Below are 12932 nucleotides of genomic sequence, written 5' to 3' on the forward strand. Positions count from 1 at the left end.
ATAGCTCCTAGACATATTCGTAAGGCTGAATTCTGTAAAACGTTGATTTTGTTTAGTAGTGCATTACTTGCTGATCCATACAAAACACTGCCGTAATCGAAAATAGATCGTATGTAAGCTTTATAAAATAATAAACTTACTTCAACATCCGATCCCCACCAAGTTCTATTAATTGATTTAAGAAAGTTTATTCCCTTATTACACCTGTTCAACATGTCGTCAATATGTAACTTCCAGGTCAATTTTTGGTCGAGTATCATTCCAAGATATTTAATTTTATTTTTAAAAGAAAATTTATGCCCACCTAAGGTGATTGTGCTAATATTAGGAAAGTTATGTCTGGTAAATAAACAAACTTGTGATTTACTGCATGATAATTCAAAGCCATTTTCAATAAACCATTTTTTATGGAGACCATAGACACTATTCAAGTTTTCAATGGATTGCTGATATTTCTTGTGTTCTGTGTACAAACAGAAATCGTCAGCATATTGTACAACATTAAATGCAATATTGTTAATAGTGATGTTGTGTAGATCTGCTGTGTAAATGTTAAATAAAATAGGGCTCAAAACGGAGCCCTGAGGTAATCCTTTATTATTAAGTCTAGGGCCTATAAGAGTATGATTATTTTTTAAATAAATTATTCTATTTTTATACAGGTTTACAATGTTAGAAGCAAACTGTGATGGAATATTAAAAAATGTAATCATCTTTTCTTGGAGAATTGAAAGAGAGACAGAGTCATAAGCACCTTCGATGTCTAAAAATAAAGCGGGCACATAACTGTTCCTGGAAAAACTGTTCTGAATGTCTACCACAAGAGTTGTTAAGGAATCTAAAGTTCCATAACCTTTTTTAAAACCATGTTGGTTAGCGGGTAAAGGATTTTGATCCCTTAGCCACCAATCCAACCTAATCTTAACCATCCGTTCGAGAGTCTTCAATATACATGATAATAATGATATCGGTCGGTAAGCTTCAGCTAATTTAGGGTCTTTCCCCGGTTTGGGAATAGGAACGACTATAATACGCTTAAAATCTATTATGCTGTTGCCTTCAATAATTATCTGGTCAAATATATTTAAAAGTAATTGTTTTGCGTTATCTGGTAAATGTTGTATCATAGGATATTTGATTGCATCGTATCCTGGTGAGGTACTAACGCGATTATCAAGGGCAAATTCTAATTCAGTTCTCGAAAAAGGTGTAAGGAGAAAATGATTCTGATCAGATGGAAGCGTTTTAGAATTAATAACATCTAACTGGTTATTTACGTAAGGTGGAGCTATTTTATCGAAAAAATCGTCTACCCATGAATTACTTAGAGGTAATGAAAAATTAACTTTTTTCCTATTCATTTTTCTTGCTTGATTCCAAATAAGACTAGATGGAGTTTGTTTATTTAATTTTGAACACCATGCAACCCAACTTTGTTTGGCCTTTAATTTCAGGAATTTTTTGACACGAGCATTTACTTCTTTGCATTTACAAAAATTTTCAGGAGAAGAATTGTTTTTATAGTTTATTAATGCCTTCTTTCTTTCTGCAACGGATTGATCACATTCCGAATCCCACCACGGAGGGGGAGTTCGTTTGCATTTAAATGGTTTATATTCAGAAATAGATTGTTTAGAAGCTTCATTAATACAGTCAATAAGGAAATTATATTTTTCTTGGGTATTTAAGGATGTGTGAGGTTTTTCGTTTAATAAGGTATCAACAAGCTGAGAGTATAATGACCAATTTGCTTTTTTAATGTTCCACTTAGTACTGGGATAAATGGTATTAGCATTACTTCCCAAGACATCGATCACAACCTTTATAACGAAATGATTTGATCCCAAGGTATCAAGATCTACAGACCACGAAGTTTTATCAAAAAGGGATGGTGAGCAAAACGTGACATCAATCATGGAATCTGAGTTTCCTGGACTCGTTTGGCAAGTTGGTTGTCCATTATTCATTACTACATAATCTAAATTCTGAATTGTCTCCACAATTTGATGGCCTATATTATCATTTTTATATGAGCCCCACAAAGAATTATGTGCATTCATATCTCCTCCAATGATACAAGGGTGTTTTAGTTGAGAAAATAACTTATCCCAATCTTCGGTTTTGGTTTTAGTTTTTGGGCACCTATATACAGAGAGTAAACTTAAATAACTTTGTTTATAGTTGATTTTAATACCACAAGCAAGCAAGTCTTGAATATAATTTTTTTTAATTGTTATGCGCTCAAAAGGAATACCAGTTTTAATTAAAATAGCAACTCCAGAATAGCCGTCATCGCGATCTTCGCGTATCACATTATAACCTCTATAAATATATACAACATCCCGTTTAAACCAAGTTTCACTTATTAAAGCTATGTCAATATCTTCGGTTATTAAAAAGTTAATAAGGCTGTTTTTGTTAGCAACAGCTGATCGAGCATTCCATTGTATTATTTTGAGTTTAGATTTGTTCGTCATTAGATGAGTTATTTTTTAAAATATTATCTAGAACATTATTAATACCTTTGGCTAACAAATTCATGTCAAGTGATTTTGCCTCTTCTAAACAATTAATATTTTGAATAAAACTTGAGAAAAGAAGTACTAAGGAATCTACTAACTTATTTTTATCATTGTCTGTATTAGGAAAACTTTCCTTATTTAAGGGAGGTAAAGGTTGAGACGGTCCAAATCTGAAAGGGATGAGATATGGTGTAGGATCTTCGGAAGTTGGAGATGATACTTTTCTTTTTTTATTTGCACTATACTCAGTGCTTGATGTACTACAGCTTGGTTGGCTAAAACTTTTGGGTTTCTGTAGGTGAGGCCTCAATGGCTTGAAATAAGGAGATGTACTAACTTCAGAGGAGTTAGTTAATTTTGGAAATTCTTTGTCTGAATTTGACAATATTTCAAATCTGTTATTAGAAATAAGACCAGAAAATGATGAGTCACTCAAATTTTTTGCCTCCAAATATGAGATTTTATGTTCAATCATGATATTTTTTATTTTTTTTTGATGTTCGAAAAAAGGACAGTTTTTAGAGATCGATATATGCTTATCAGTTTTACAGTGTATGCAATACTTTTTTGTTTCATCACATGTATGTATGTCATTTTTAATTTGTCCACATTGTATACAGTATTCCTGTGTACCTTTACACTGTCTAGAAATATGTCCATATTTGAGGCATTTATAACATTGCGTCACTTTACCCAACAATTTTTCCACTTGGAAAAATACATAATTTATCACAACATAGTTTGGCAAACAATTGCCTTCAAAAGTAATTATAACATTACGTCTAGGGACGTATTCTGTATTTCCATCCTTTTCTACTTTCCTGTGCATTCTTTTAATATCAATAATTGGTGAACTAGAGCTCATATATTTTTTCAAATAGTCAATATTATATTTGGTATCAACATCGCGTATCAGTCCTTTGATTTCCAAGAGGTGATTTGGAATGTACGCTTTTAAATTATCGTCCTTTAAGTGACTATTATTGACTAAATTGTTTGCATCCAAAATAGATTTGAGGATTACTTTAACACGGTTTCTTCCTATACTTTTAATTTGCTTAATATTATTAATCTTTAATTTTTGATGTAAAATATCTGCAACAACCATTGGATGCAAACGGGAAATATTCTGATCATTGGTCTTCTCAACATAAACACAACAATTTTGAAAGTCGTAACTATTACAATTAATATTAAAAAGTTTTACCTCCCTTGTAGCAGAAGAATTTGTGGTGATAGTTCCTGTATCCATGTCTTGATTACTATCACTAATAACTTCAGCAGTATTTAGTTCGCACACTGGCGTCTTTTTTATATTCTCCCCCATCTGGGGAGAATATTTTCACTTTTGTATCACTATTCTACAATATGTAAATGTTTTTACCCACGATGAAATTTAAATGTTTTAATTGTCACAAAAACTGCGAGCTGAATGTCAATATTTAGGTACGTTTAACCATGGCCAAATTTTAAACTGTTCACACAAAAGTTAAACACCGTGAAAAGAAGCCTAGGCTGTTTAACCCATAGGACTGAAACTTCTTATCAATGATAATTAAAACCACTATAAAATTAATTTAAGTTAAACTACTAAAAAATTAATTTTTTCTGGAGCTATTTTAGATGCAACCGTATTTGACGTTTATTAATGTCAAAGTGAAGTGAACTTTGAGCCTCATATTATAAAATTAGTTAGAACGTTACAGGGCGTTCAATAACATGTTCCGCGTTACGTTATTTTCCGAGTTGGCCAAATCTATATGTATACGCTATGAGCTCGTAGGTAGAGGGGATAATTAAAAATTCGCGAGCGCCAGTAGTGACAAGTCTGTAAGCTTTTACTGGAAATTTGACATAAATGTCAAAGTGATTAATTTAAAACATTGAAATTAAAAACATTAATAGGAAATAATATTAGTTGGTCAAAGCTGTGGTGTATATTTTTACCTTAAACATACTTACGTTTTAAATACTGAATTTAAGTTTTTTTAATATTTCGTATCTAATATGTAATTATAAATTAATCTATGCGCCATCTACAAGATAATTGTGAAAGTATCCGAAGTAAGAAATTAATATTTCATTCATAGAACGTTAAAATGATTAGCAAAATCTTTAAAAAATCGATTACAATTTAATTACTTTTTTGCGTTGTAAATATTAAGCGATAAATAATAAATTTAAAAATTACCGGTGAAAGCTGCATTAGTAATCCGCTAGGAGCGACACCAGCGAAGCTCAGAGTGACGCTGTGAGCTCGTAGGTAGAGGGGATATTTAAAATTTCGTGAGCGCCAGTAGTGACAAGTCTGTAAGCTTTTACTGGAAATTTGACATAAATGTCAAAGTGATTAATTTAAAACATTGAAATTAAGGTTGATCTGAACCCCCCCAAAAATAAACTACACATTCAAAAAATTTGAAAAAAATTAAGAAGGTATATGTGATCACTAGAAGTATTTTAACAAATTCTGAGCAAACTTCATGTTTTCGTTTTCGAAAAAACTCAAAAAAACTTTTTTTTTCCAAGTATAAAGCGGGAAAACCAAACATACAATTTTGTTAAATTTCTTACAGCATAAAGATATAATCCTAGGAAATACTTATGAATTTTTTTAAAATTTTTGAATATACAGTTTTGCCACAGTAGGAAAAAATAATATGTTTCGGCTTATAATAAAGCTACCGGTAAGAAATTGGATAAAATTTTAATAACAACATATATAAAACTGTAACAATGGAAAATATTTCCAATAAAATGTTGAATATTTTTTCCTAAACATATGAAAAATCTCGTTAAACAAGAATTATATCTTGAATTGCCGCTATCAAATTGTGCCACCATGACATGGCTCCCTCTAGAACACCGGTAATATTTATCTCCGATAGATAGCGGTAACTTCTGCGTAGAATTGCCTCAAACAGAACTGTAATCTAGCAGCGTTGCCATATCAATTATTTGTACAACATTTTGGCAGGTTACAACAAAATTATACCTTTTGTTTTGAAAATACGATGTAATACAATCTACAAATAATATATTTATAAAAAACCTAAGGGTAAAAAGGAATTTTCGCGGTTTTTAGTTTTGATCAGTGATGTGTTCTTAGAAACCTCTCAAGTGTTTAGATATTGGCATATTGGTACCTGATGATGTAAATTTACAGAATATTAGAAATTTTAGTATATGCACAAAAAGTTATATTAATTACGAAAAGGTATTATACGATAACGAATTAATGAAATAAATTATTATAAGGTAGGTACTTGGAAAAACCGGAAGTGCATGTAGAGCACTAATAAAACTATTTCGAAAAAACTTTTTCATCATAGTTATCGTTGTTTATAATCAGAATTACTTTAAAAATTGGTAAGGGGCGTAGCTGATATTACAACTAAACAAAACCCGATTTTCAGTTTCCTCGAATACTAATATACTTAATTGTTTCCACGAAAACTGGCTTCTTTCAGATTTCTTCTGCGAAAAGTAGTACCATTGTAGTACGATTCGAATTATTTCCACAGCATCTAGTACTAGTAGACATGTTTCAAAACCTCGTGAACCTCATACACATACCCGAAAAAATAAATGGACCCTAAAAACATTCACCATTTAACTTCATAGGAAATTAGGCGATAGGAGAGGATTTGCACGTGCTTTAAAGTAGGTATATCTTACATGATCTCAAGTATGTCCAATAAACATGAAATAATACATATTATGTTTCTGGTGATGTTTCTCTCTAATCTTTTAAACATTCCAGTTGTTACTCGTCGCCGTCGCATTTATTTTATCTCAGACTGAGAGATGTAATTAAATACGACTTCCATCTGGCCTGCCGATAAAAATTGCTGGTGTAAAAATGTAAACCTTTTAAGAACTAAAAGTATCTAGACTAGAGGGCAAATAAATAAATAGCAAATCAATGTATGATAGAAAAATAATAGAATTTTGATTTTATATTCAACAAAATATGGTGTGCGTAACCACTTTCATACGATACCGCATAATAATGTTCAAGAGGTCGCCCATACAAACAGTGGTTCTAATTTATTAAACAGTCTTGTATAAATCCATTTTTTAGGTTGTGATAAGGGCCTCAAACTACTGAAAACAATGTTTTAAAATCAAATAAGCCCAAACTACTGAAGGATCCGAAACTGATAGAACAAAGTTTTAACTTAAATTTAGGAACTTGCTGAATTAAAAAATAATTTTGTGTTTTTGAGGCTTAAAAATCGTAATTTTTCGTTTTTTTTTTCTGTTTTAAATTGTTTATAAGTTAACAACGATCCATTTTAGAGAAAAATTTCAACAAACCTTTTTTGTTCAGAATGATGAAAAACCGAAAAAAAATTTGTCCGGGCAGATGAAATATGACTTACACCGTTTGACTTCTGAAGCACAAGAATACCACAAGAATGGAGATCAAGCATCCTTATACCTCTCTTCAAAAAAGGAGACAAATCAGACCCCGAGAGTTACAGAGGGATTAACTTATTAAATACAACATTAAAATTAACAACAAAAGTGATACAAACAAATTGAATGGAATTATAACATTGTCAGAAGAACAACAAGGTTTTAGGTTGGGAAGGTTATATGCACTGACGCTATATTTATAATGAGGCAAGTTCAAGAGAAATCGTTGGAATACAACAAACCGGCATATTTATGTTTCGTGGACCTTAAGAAAGCATTTGACAGGGTCACATTAAAGGACGTTATCCACTTGTTATCTGGGAATAATTAAAACGATAGAAAATATCTACCAGAACAACACAATAAAAGTAAAAGTGGAAGATGAACTAACTGACCCAATTGAAGCCGGCAATGGGATAAGACAGGGGATTCATTGAGTCCTTTATTGTTCAACCTGATCATGGACGAAATAATAAAAAAAGTAAGAACTAAAAAAGTATACCAAATGGGAGAAAAACAACTTAAAAATAATCTGCTATGCGGACGATGCAATACTAATCTCTCAAAGTGAAGATAATTTACAACGTATGCTGCATCAATTCAACATAATCGCCAGAAAATTTAACATGTTAATTTCCTCAAAAAAGACAAAATGCATGGTTATAACAGTAGATCCAATAAGATGTAAATTGGAGCTTTAAGGTCAGATAATAGAACAAGTCATGGAGTTTAAATACCTAGGCATCACACTATCTAGCTACGGAAGGCTCGAAACAGAAGTGGAAGATCAAGTGAATAGAGCAAACTGAGCCGCAGGTTGCCTGAATGACACAATATGAAGAAATAAAAATATCGGAAAAGACATGTGTAACGTCCCTGGTTTTACGGCCGTCAGCCTGGTGCCTGTATTGTTGGTCGCGGTAACAGATTCTTTCCGTGTAAAAGGAGGTGTTTTTCGTCGGCGGCTGAGAATGGAAAATGTTTATGACACGCGATAGGAGCAGGTGCATTTTGGAGGATAGTAAAAGGGATTTATGATTTCGTTTGTTGGGTGTTGAAACTTCTAAGAGACGAGAGAAAAACAGATTCGAGGATTTTATGGCAGTGTTATTTTGTTCTTTGGGGAGTGCGCTGCGAAGAACGGTCAAAATAAAAGACGATTGGAATGTTTTGTTTTGCTCGGCGTGTGTGTAAGCGAACGAAGGGTAATTTTTTTTCTTGTTACGGATTAATTCCTTGAGGAAAGGGGTGCGATCGGAACTACTAGTGATCGGCGGAAAAAAATACGAATTCGCGTAATACCGTACTAACTATGTCCGAAGTTGTCGTCTAGAGTGTAGACTTGGAACACTAAATGGCGGATTAGCTGGGACCCGGGAGCAGTAAGACAGTGGCGGATACTAGAGGTGGTGTCTCATCGCCATCGCAGAGGACGTCAACCAGTTCGTGTGTTTGCTGAGACTTCGGAAGTCGTAGATTTAAGGTAATTGACTTTTCTTATTTCTTAGTAGGACCTTAGAACATTATAGACGGTTCGATACAATGGTGGCAGCGGTGGGATAGATTAGTTATTAGTTGTCGTGGACATTGGGCTGTCTACTCGGGGTATAGGTGTGACGAGAACCAAGCGAAAGGCACGGTGCCGACGGGTGTAAGACTGGGGTTTTGTTTTGCCTCTAAAAACCATGGCGGAAGTTGGTGACGAGGTAGATAGATTGAAACAAGAGTTAGAAAAGGCGAGAGAGGAAGTATGCAAGTTACAAGATGAGAGACAGAGAGTCGCCCAAAATGAACTAAACTATTTGAGAAAGGAGATGGAAGAACTGAGAATGGCCGGAAGTAGGAGGGCGGAAATGATAGGTGCTAGAGAGGTAAAAGAATGGTGTGGAAGCGAAGGAGAGATGGGTGTAGAGGAGTTTGTTGAGAGAGTAGAGATGTTGCAGCAAATTAATGGGTGGACTGAGCAGAACACAGCTGATTTGGTGAGACGAAGGATGATTGGCGAGGCGGCGGAATTTTTGCGAAATGCGACGAGTGAGAAGCAAGAGGGATGGACATGGAAGGAGATAAAAGGACTGCTATTGCAGCGGTTTGGGGTGAAGAAAGACAGAGTGGATGAAATGGTGAAACTAATGAACATCCGACGGAAGGAGGGGGAAAATTATCGGAGATTCGCTGATAGGTGTAGGACAGCGGCGCGCTATGTTGTGAAAGAATATGAGAAAGAAGAGGAAAAGAAAGTAGCGAATGAGATTCGAGAGGAAATGATCTTGGGAGTATTCATGGAGGGTTTAAATAGCGAGGTACGACGTGTGGTGAAGGCTAGGAAGGGAGTAAATACCCTGACGGCAGTATTAGATATGTTGAAGGACATAGGAGAGGAAGGTGACCGGAAAAGAGTAAGGAAGGTGAGGAAGGAACTAGAGGAAGAAGAAGCAAACAGCAGCGATTCTGAGAAGAGCTTTGCGACGGTAGCAAGCAATAGCAGCGAGCGAAGAGGAATTCGGCGGATAGAAGGTGAGAAGAAGGAAGGATTTGTAAAGATGGACCGTGCAGAGGTTATAGTAGCGGCCGGAAGTAAATGGCATGATAGGGCGAATCCGGCTGGAGAAGTGCAAGGAGAGCGGCAGAGATCACTGCGCAGGGTACCGTATACCCCATGTAGGAGGTGTGGACAGGTTGGTCACTGGACACGGGAGTGCACGATACATCTGGGCAACCAGAAGAGTGGGGATTCACGTTGGAAACCGGAAGAACGAACACGGTTGGGGAAAAGGGCGAGCAACGAAGAATGCTTTCAGTGTGGGCGACCGGGCCATTTTATAAACACATGTCCACAGACCATATGCGATAATTGTGGATATGGCGGTCACGTGTGGAGACAGTGCCAAAATACTGGAACATCCGCGAGGAGGGGTTCATTTTCGCGGCGACAACGGTCATGGGAATCAGATAAGTCAGACAGGGAGGTGGAAGATTATGCGAGCCTAGCCGGAAGACGGGCTGAAAGCCGTAGCGTTTCCCCAAACTAGGTGGCCCTCCAGGTTCCCCTAGCTTGGAGATGGCCCAGAAAACTGGAGGGGGATATATTGGGAAAGCGACCGTAACCGCAGGGGGAGTAACATCCTTGATAATTACGGCCGATTTTCAAGGGGCTAATAGAAAAGTTTTAGTGGATACGGGAGCCGATGTAACCTTACTGCGAGAAGCTGTGGAGGGTGTACCAGTCATCACCGGCCGAAGCGAGACCATTACGGGGGTGACGGGGGTATGTCAACGCATCCAGGGTAAGCAGAAGCTAAACGTAACCATCGGTGATACCGCAGCCATACATGAGGTATGGATAGTCGATGTGGACTGTGGAGCTGAAGGTATATTGGGACTCGATCTGATGAAACGACTTGGACTGGTAATCGACGTTAATAGAAATGAATTGCGGACGAAGCAGGCCATGATACCTGTTATACGGAAAGTCACTCACGAGATACTGGGAGATAAAAGGAGAAAAGTAACATTTGATTTACAGCGAAACGAAATCAAGGAGTATCATGTGGAGACAACAATGAAAAAGCTAGGAAATAGCGGTAGTGGGGTTAACCGTAAGGAAACTTCTGCTCGGCGAACATTAGTGATCGCAGCGGATAGTCATGGACGCTTTCTGAAACCACTTCTTCAGCGATGGATTGGAGATGAATGGGAAATCGAGGAAATGGTTTGGCCAGGTCATGGCACTGTAGATATTATTAATGGGGTACAGCAACGGACGAGTACACTTGGAACTAATGATTGTCTCGTTTTGCTAACGGGCACCAACGATATTCGGCGGAAACAACAAGAGCAAGCAAATGATGCAAGAGCGAGGTTATTTGTGAAGACAGAAAAACCTAAGATTATTCTCTGCAATCTACCAAAACGATTCGACGTAGTATCAAGTTCTACTGTTGTTGAAGACGTCCGTCAACATAATTTGGACTTGTTAATGGTGATGCAGATACATATGAATGTAGATCTGGTCGATATATACAGCGGCACAAGGAGAAGCGATTATACCAAGCAGGGATTCCATTTTAACCTTAAGGGAAAGATTAAGTTAGCAGAAAGGATTCGAGAGGTCTTGCAACCCGACAAGAGATGCTGTGAGATGCAAGCATTGACAGAATATGTAATGCGGGATAAATATTGGGAAGTAATCAAAGAAGTGATGGAAGAAAATGCACAGCAGCGTACAGCGAGCAAAAGCAAAACGAATAGGGAGCGAAAGAAAACGATAAAGCGTACATCTGATGAAAGTGGGATACGTGGTGGAATAGAATTGAAGAATCGCTTTAAGTTATTTGAGGCAGAGGAGGAAAATATCCCCATTATTTTGCACCAAAGCGAAGAGCATAGAGAGAACCAGAAGAAACATGTCGCGTTTGTACGGGAATATTTCAAAGAAACAAGGAAAAATGGAAGGAGCAAGGGAGACGAATTTGTGTGTTTGCAGAGGATTCAGATTCAGGGAGATCATATGGATGAAGGAGAGTATTTTAAAGTAATAGATGGCGAGATTCAGCGGGCACCAAAGGATCGGCGAATAAGAGCAATTTGCGGCGGAGTCTGTCAGAAAAATTGGGAGCCAGCTGAAGTGGTACTAAAAAGTAGGGCCCACCTGCCAGCCTGGAGCGAAACTATACTAAAAGCCAAAATTAGAGGAACGAACCAACCGGAGGAAATAATTGTCGAGCAGTTTGGACACCTACCATCAGGTGTTAGAGTGAACCGAGTGATGGCAACGCGAATGGGAGATAATGTATGGGTGAAGTTCATAAATTGTAACCAGGAACCCGTGGAGCTAAGTTCGGGAAGAGTCGTAGGAAAGACGGCAATAATCGCTCGAGATAATACGAAGATGGTGAGACAGGTGAGAGCTGAATCTCAAGGGTCCGACTTCACAGAGGAAATTCACAAGAAGTTGGCCCACTTGTCAGTGGGGCAGGAAAAAAATATAGGGGAGATATTGCTTGAATACCGCGATGTGATGGATGCAGAGACGGAGGGGGAATTCTCATGTACTAATCAGGTGCAACATAAGATCGTCACGGGGGATGCTGCCCCGATAGCTAAATCGGCTTATAGAGTACCTTTCCGTTTGCAGGACGAGATGAGACGGCAAATACAGGATCTTCTGGACAAGGGTATAATTGCACCGTCGACTTCACCGTGGGCAGCGCCAGTGGTGTTGGTAAAGAAAAAGGCTATGGAGGGGGAGGAGGCAAAGTACAGGTTTTGTACTGATTTTAGGGGGTTGAACGCGGTGACAAGGGCGGACACCTATCCCCTTCCCAACATAAATGAAACATTGGATCGGTTGGGAAAATGCAAGTGGTACACGACCATTGATTTAGCCAGCGGGTACCATCAGATTGAGATCAGACCAGAGGACCGAGAGAAGACTGGGTTCAATACGATTGATGGACACTATGAATATAACCGGATGGCGTTTGGACTGTCAGGAGCACCAGCAACGTTCCAGAGGTTCATTGACGCGGTACTAATGGGAATAAAGGGGACGGAGTGCTATGTTTACTTGGACGACGTAGTGATCTTTGCAGCGGATGAGACGGAACACAATAGGCGGTTGCGAAATGTTTTACAGCGGCTACGTGAAGTAGGTGTTAAAGCGAACCTTAAGAAATGTCAGTTCATGATGAGTGAACTAATATATTTGGGTCATTTAGTCACCAGCGCAGGTGTAAAACCTGACCCACAGAAGGTTGTAGCAATACGCACATATCCGCGGCCGAAGACTGTGCGAGAAGTACGCGCCTTTCTGGGGTTGACGGGATATTATCGGCGATTCATAAAAGGGTATGCGGAAATAGCTAAGCCGCTAACAAAACTAATAAAAGTGGAAACTACGTTTGAGTGGACCCCAACTAGAGTGGAAGCGTTCGACCGACTAAGAGAGAGTTTGTCGAAACACCCCGTATTGCGCTATCCAGATTT

The 12932-nt window shown here is 37.5% G+C and overlaps 1 protein-coding gene across 1 annotated transcript; it reads left to right on the forward strand.

Moving 5' to 3' along the window:
• Nucleotides 1–8629: 8629 nt before the first annotated feature.
• On the forward strand, nt 8630–9976 carry LOC126882716 (uncharacterized). The gene has a single exon (XM_050647700.1). The coding sequence runs from the start codon at nt 8630–8632 to the stop codon at nt 9974–9976; it is 1347 nt and encodes a 448-aa protein (XP_050503657.1).
• The last annotated feature ends 2956 nt before the right edge of the window (nt 9977–12932 follow it).

Source organism: Diabrotica virgifera, chromosome 3 (genome assembly GCF_917563875.1).
Source record: "Diabrotica virgifera virgifera chromosome 3, PGI_DIABVI_V3a".
Lineage (NCBI taxonomy): Eukaryota > Metazoa > Arthropoda > Insecta > Coleoptera > Chrysomelidae > Diabrotica > Diabrotica virgifera.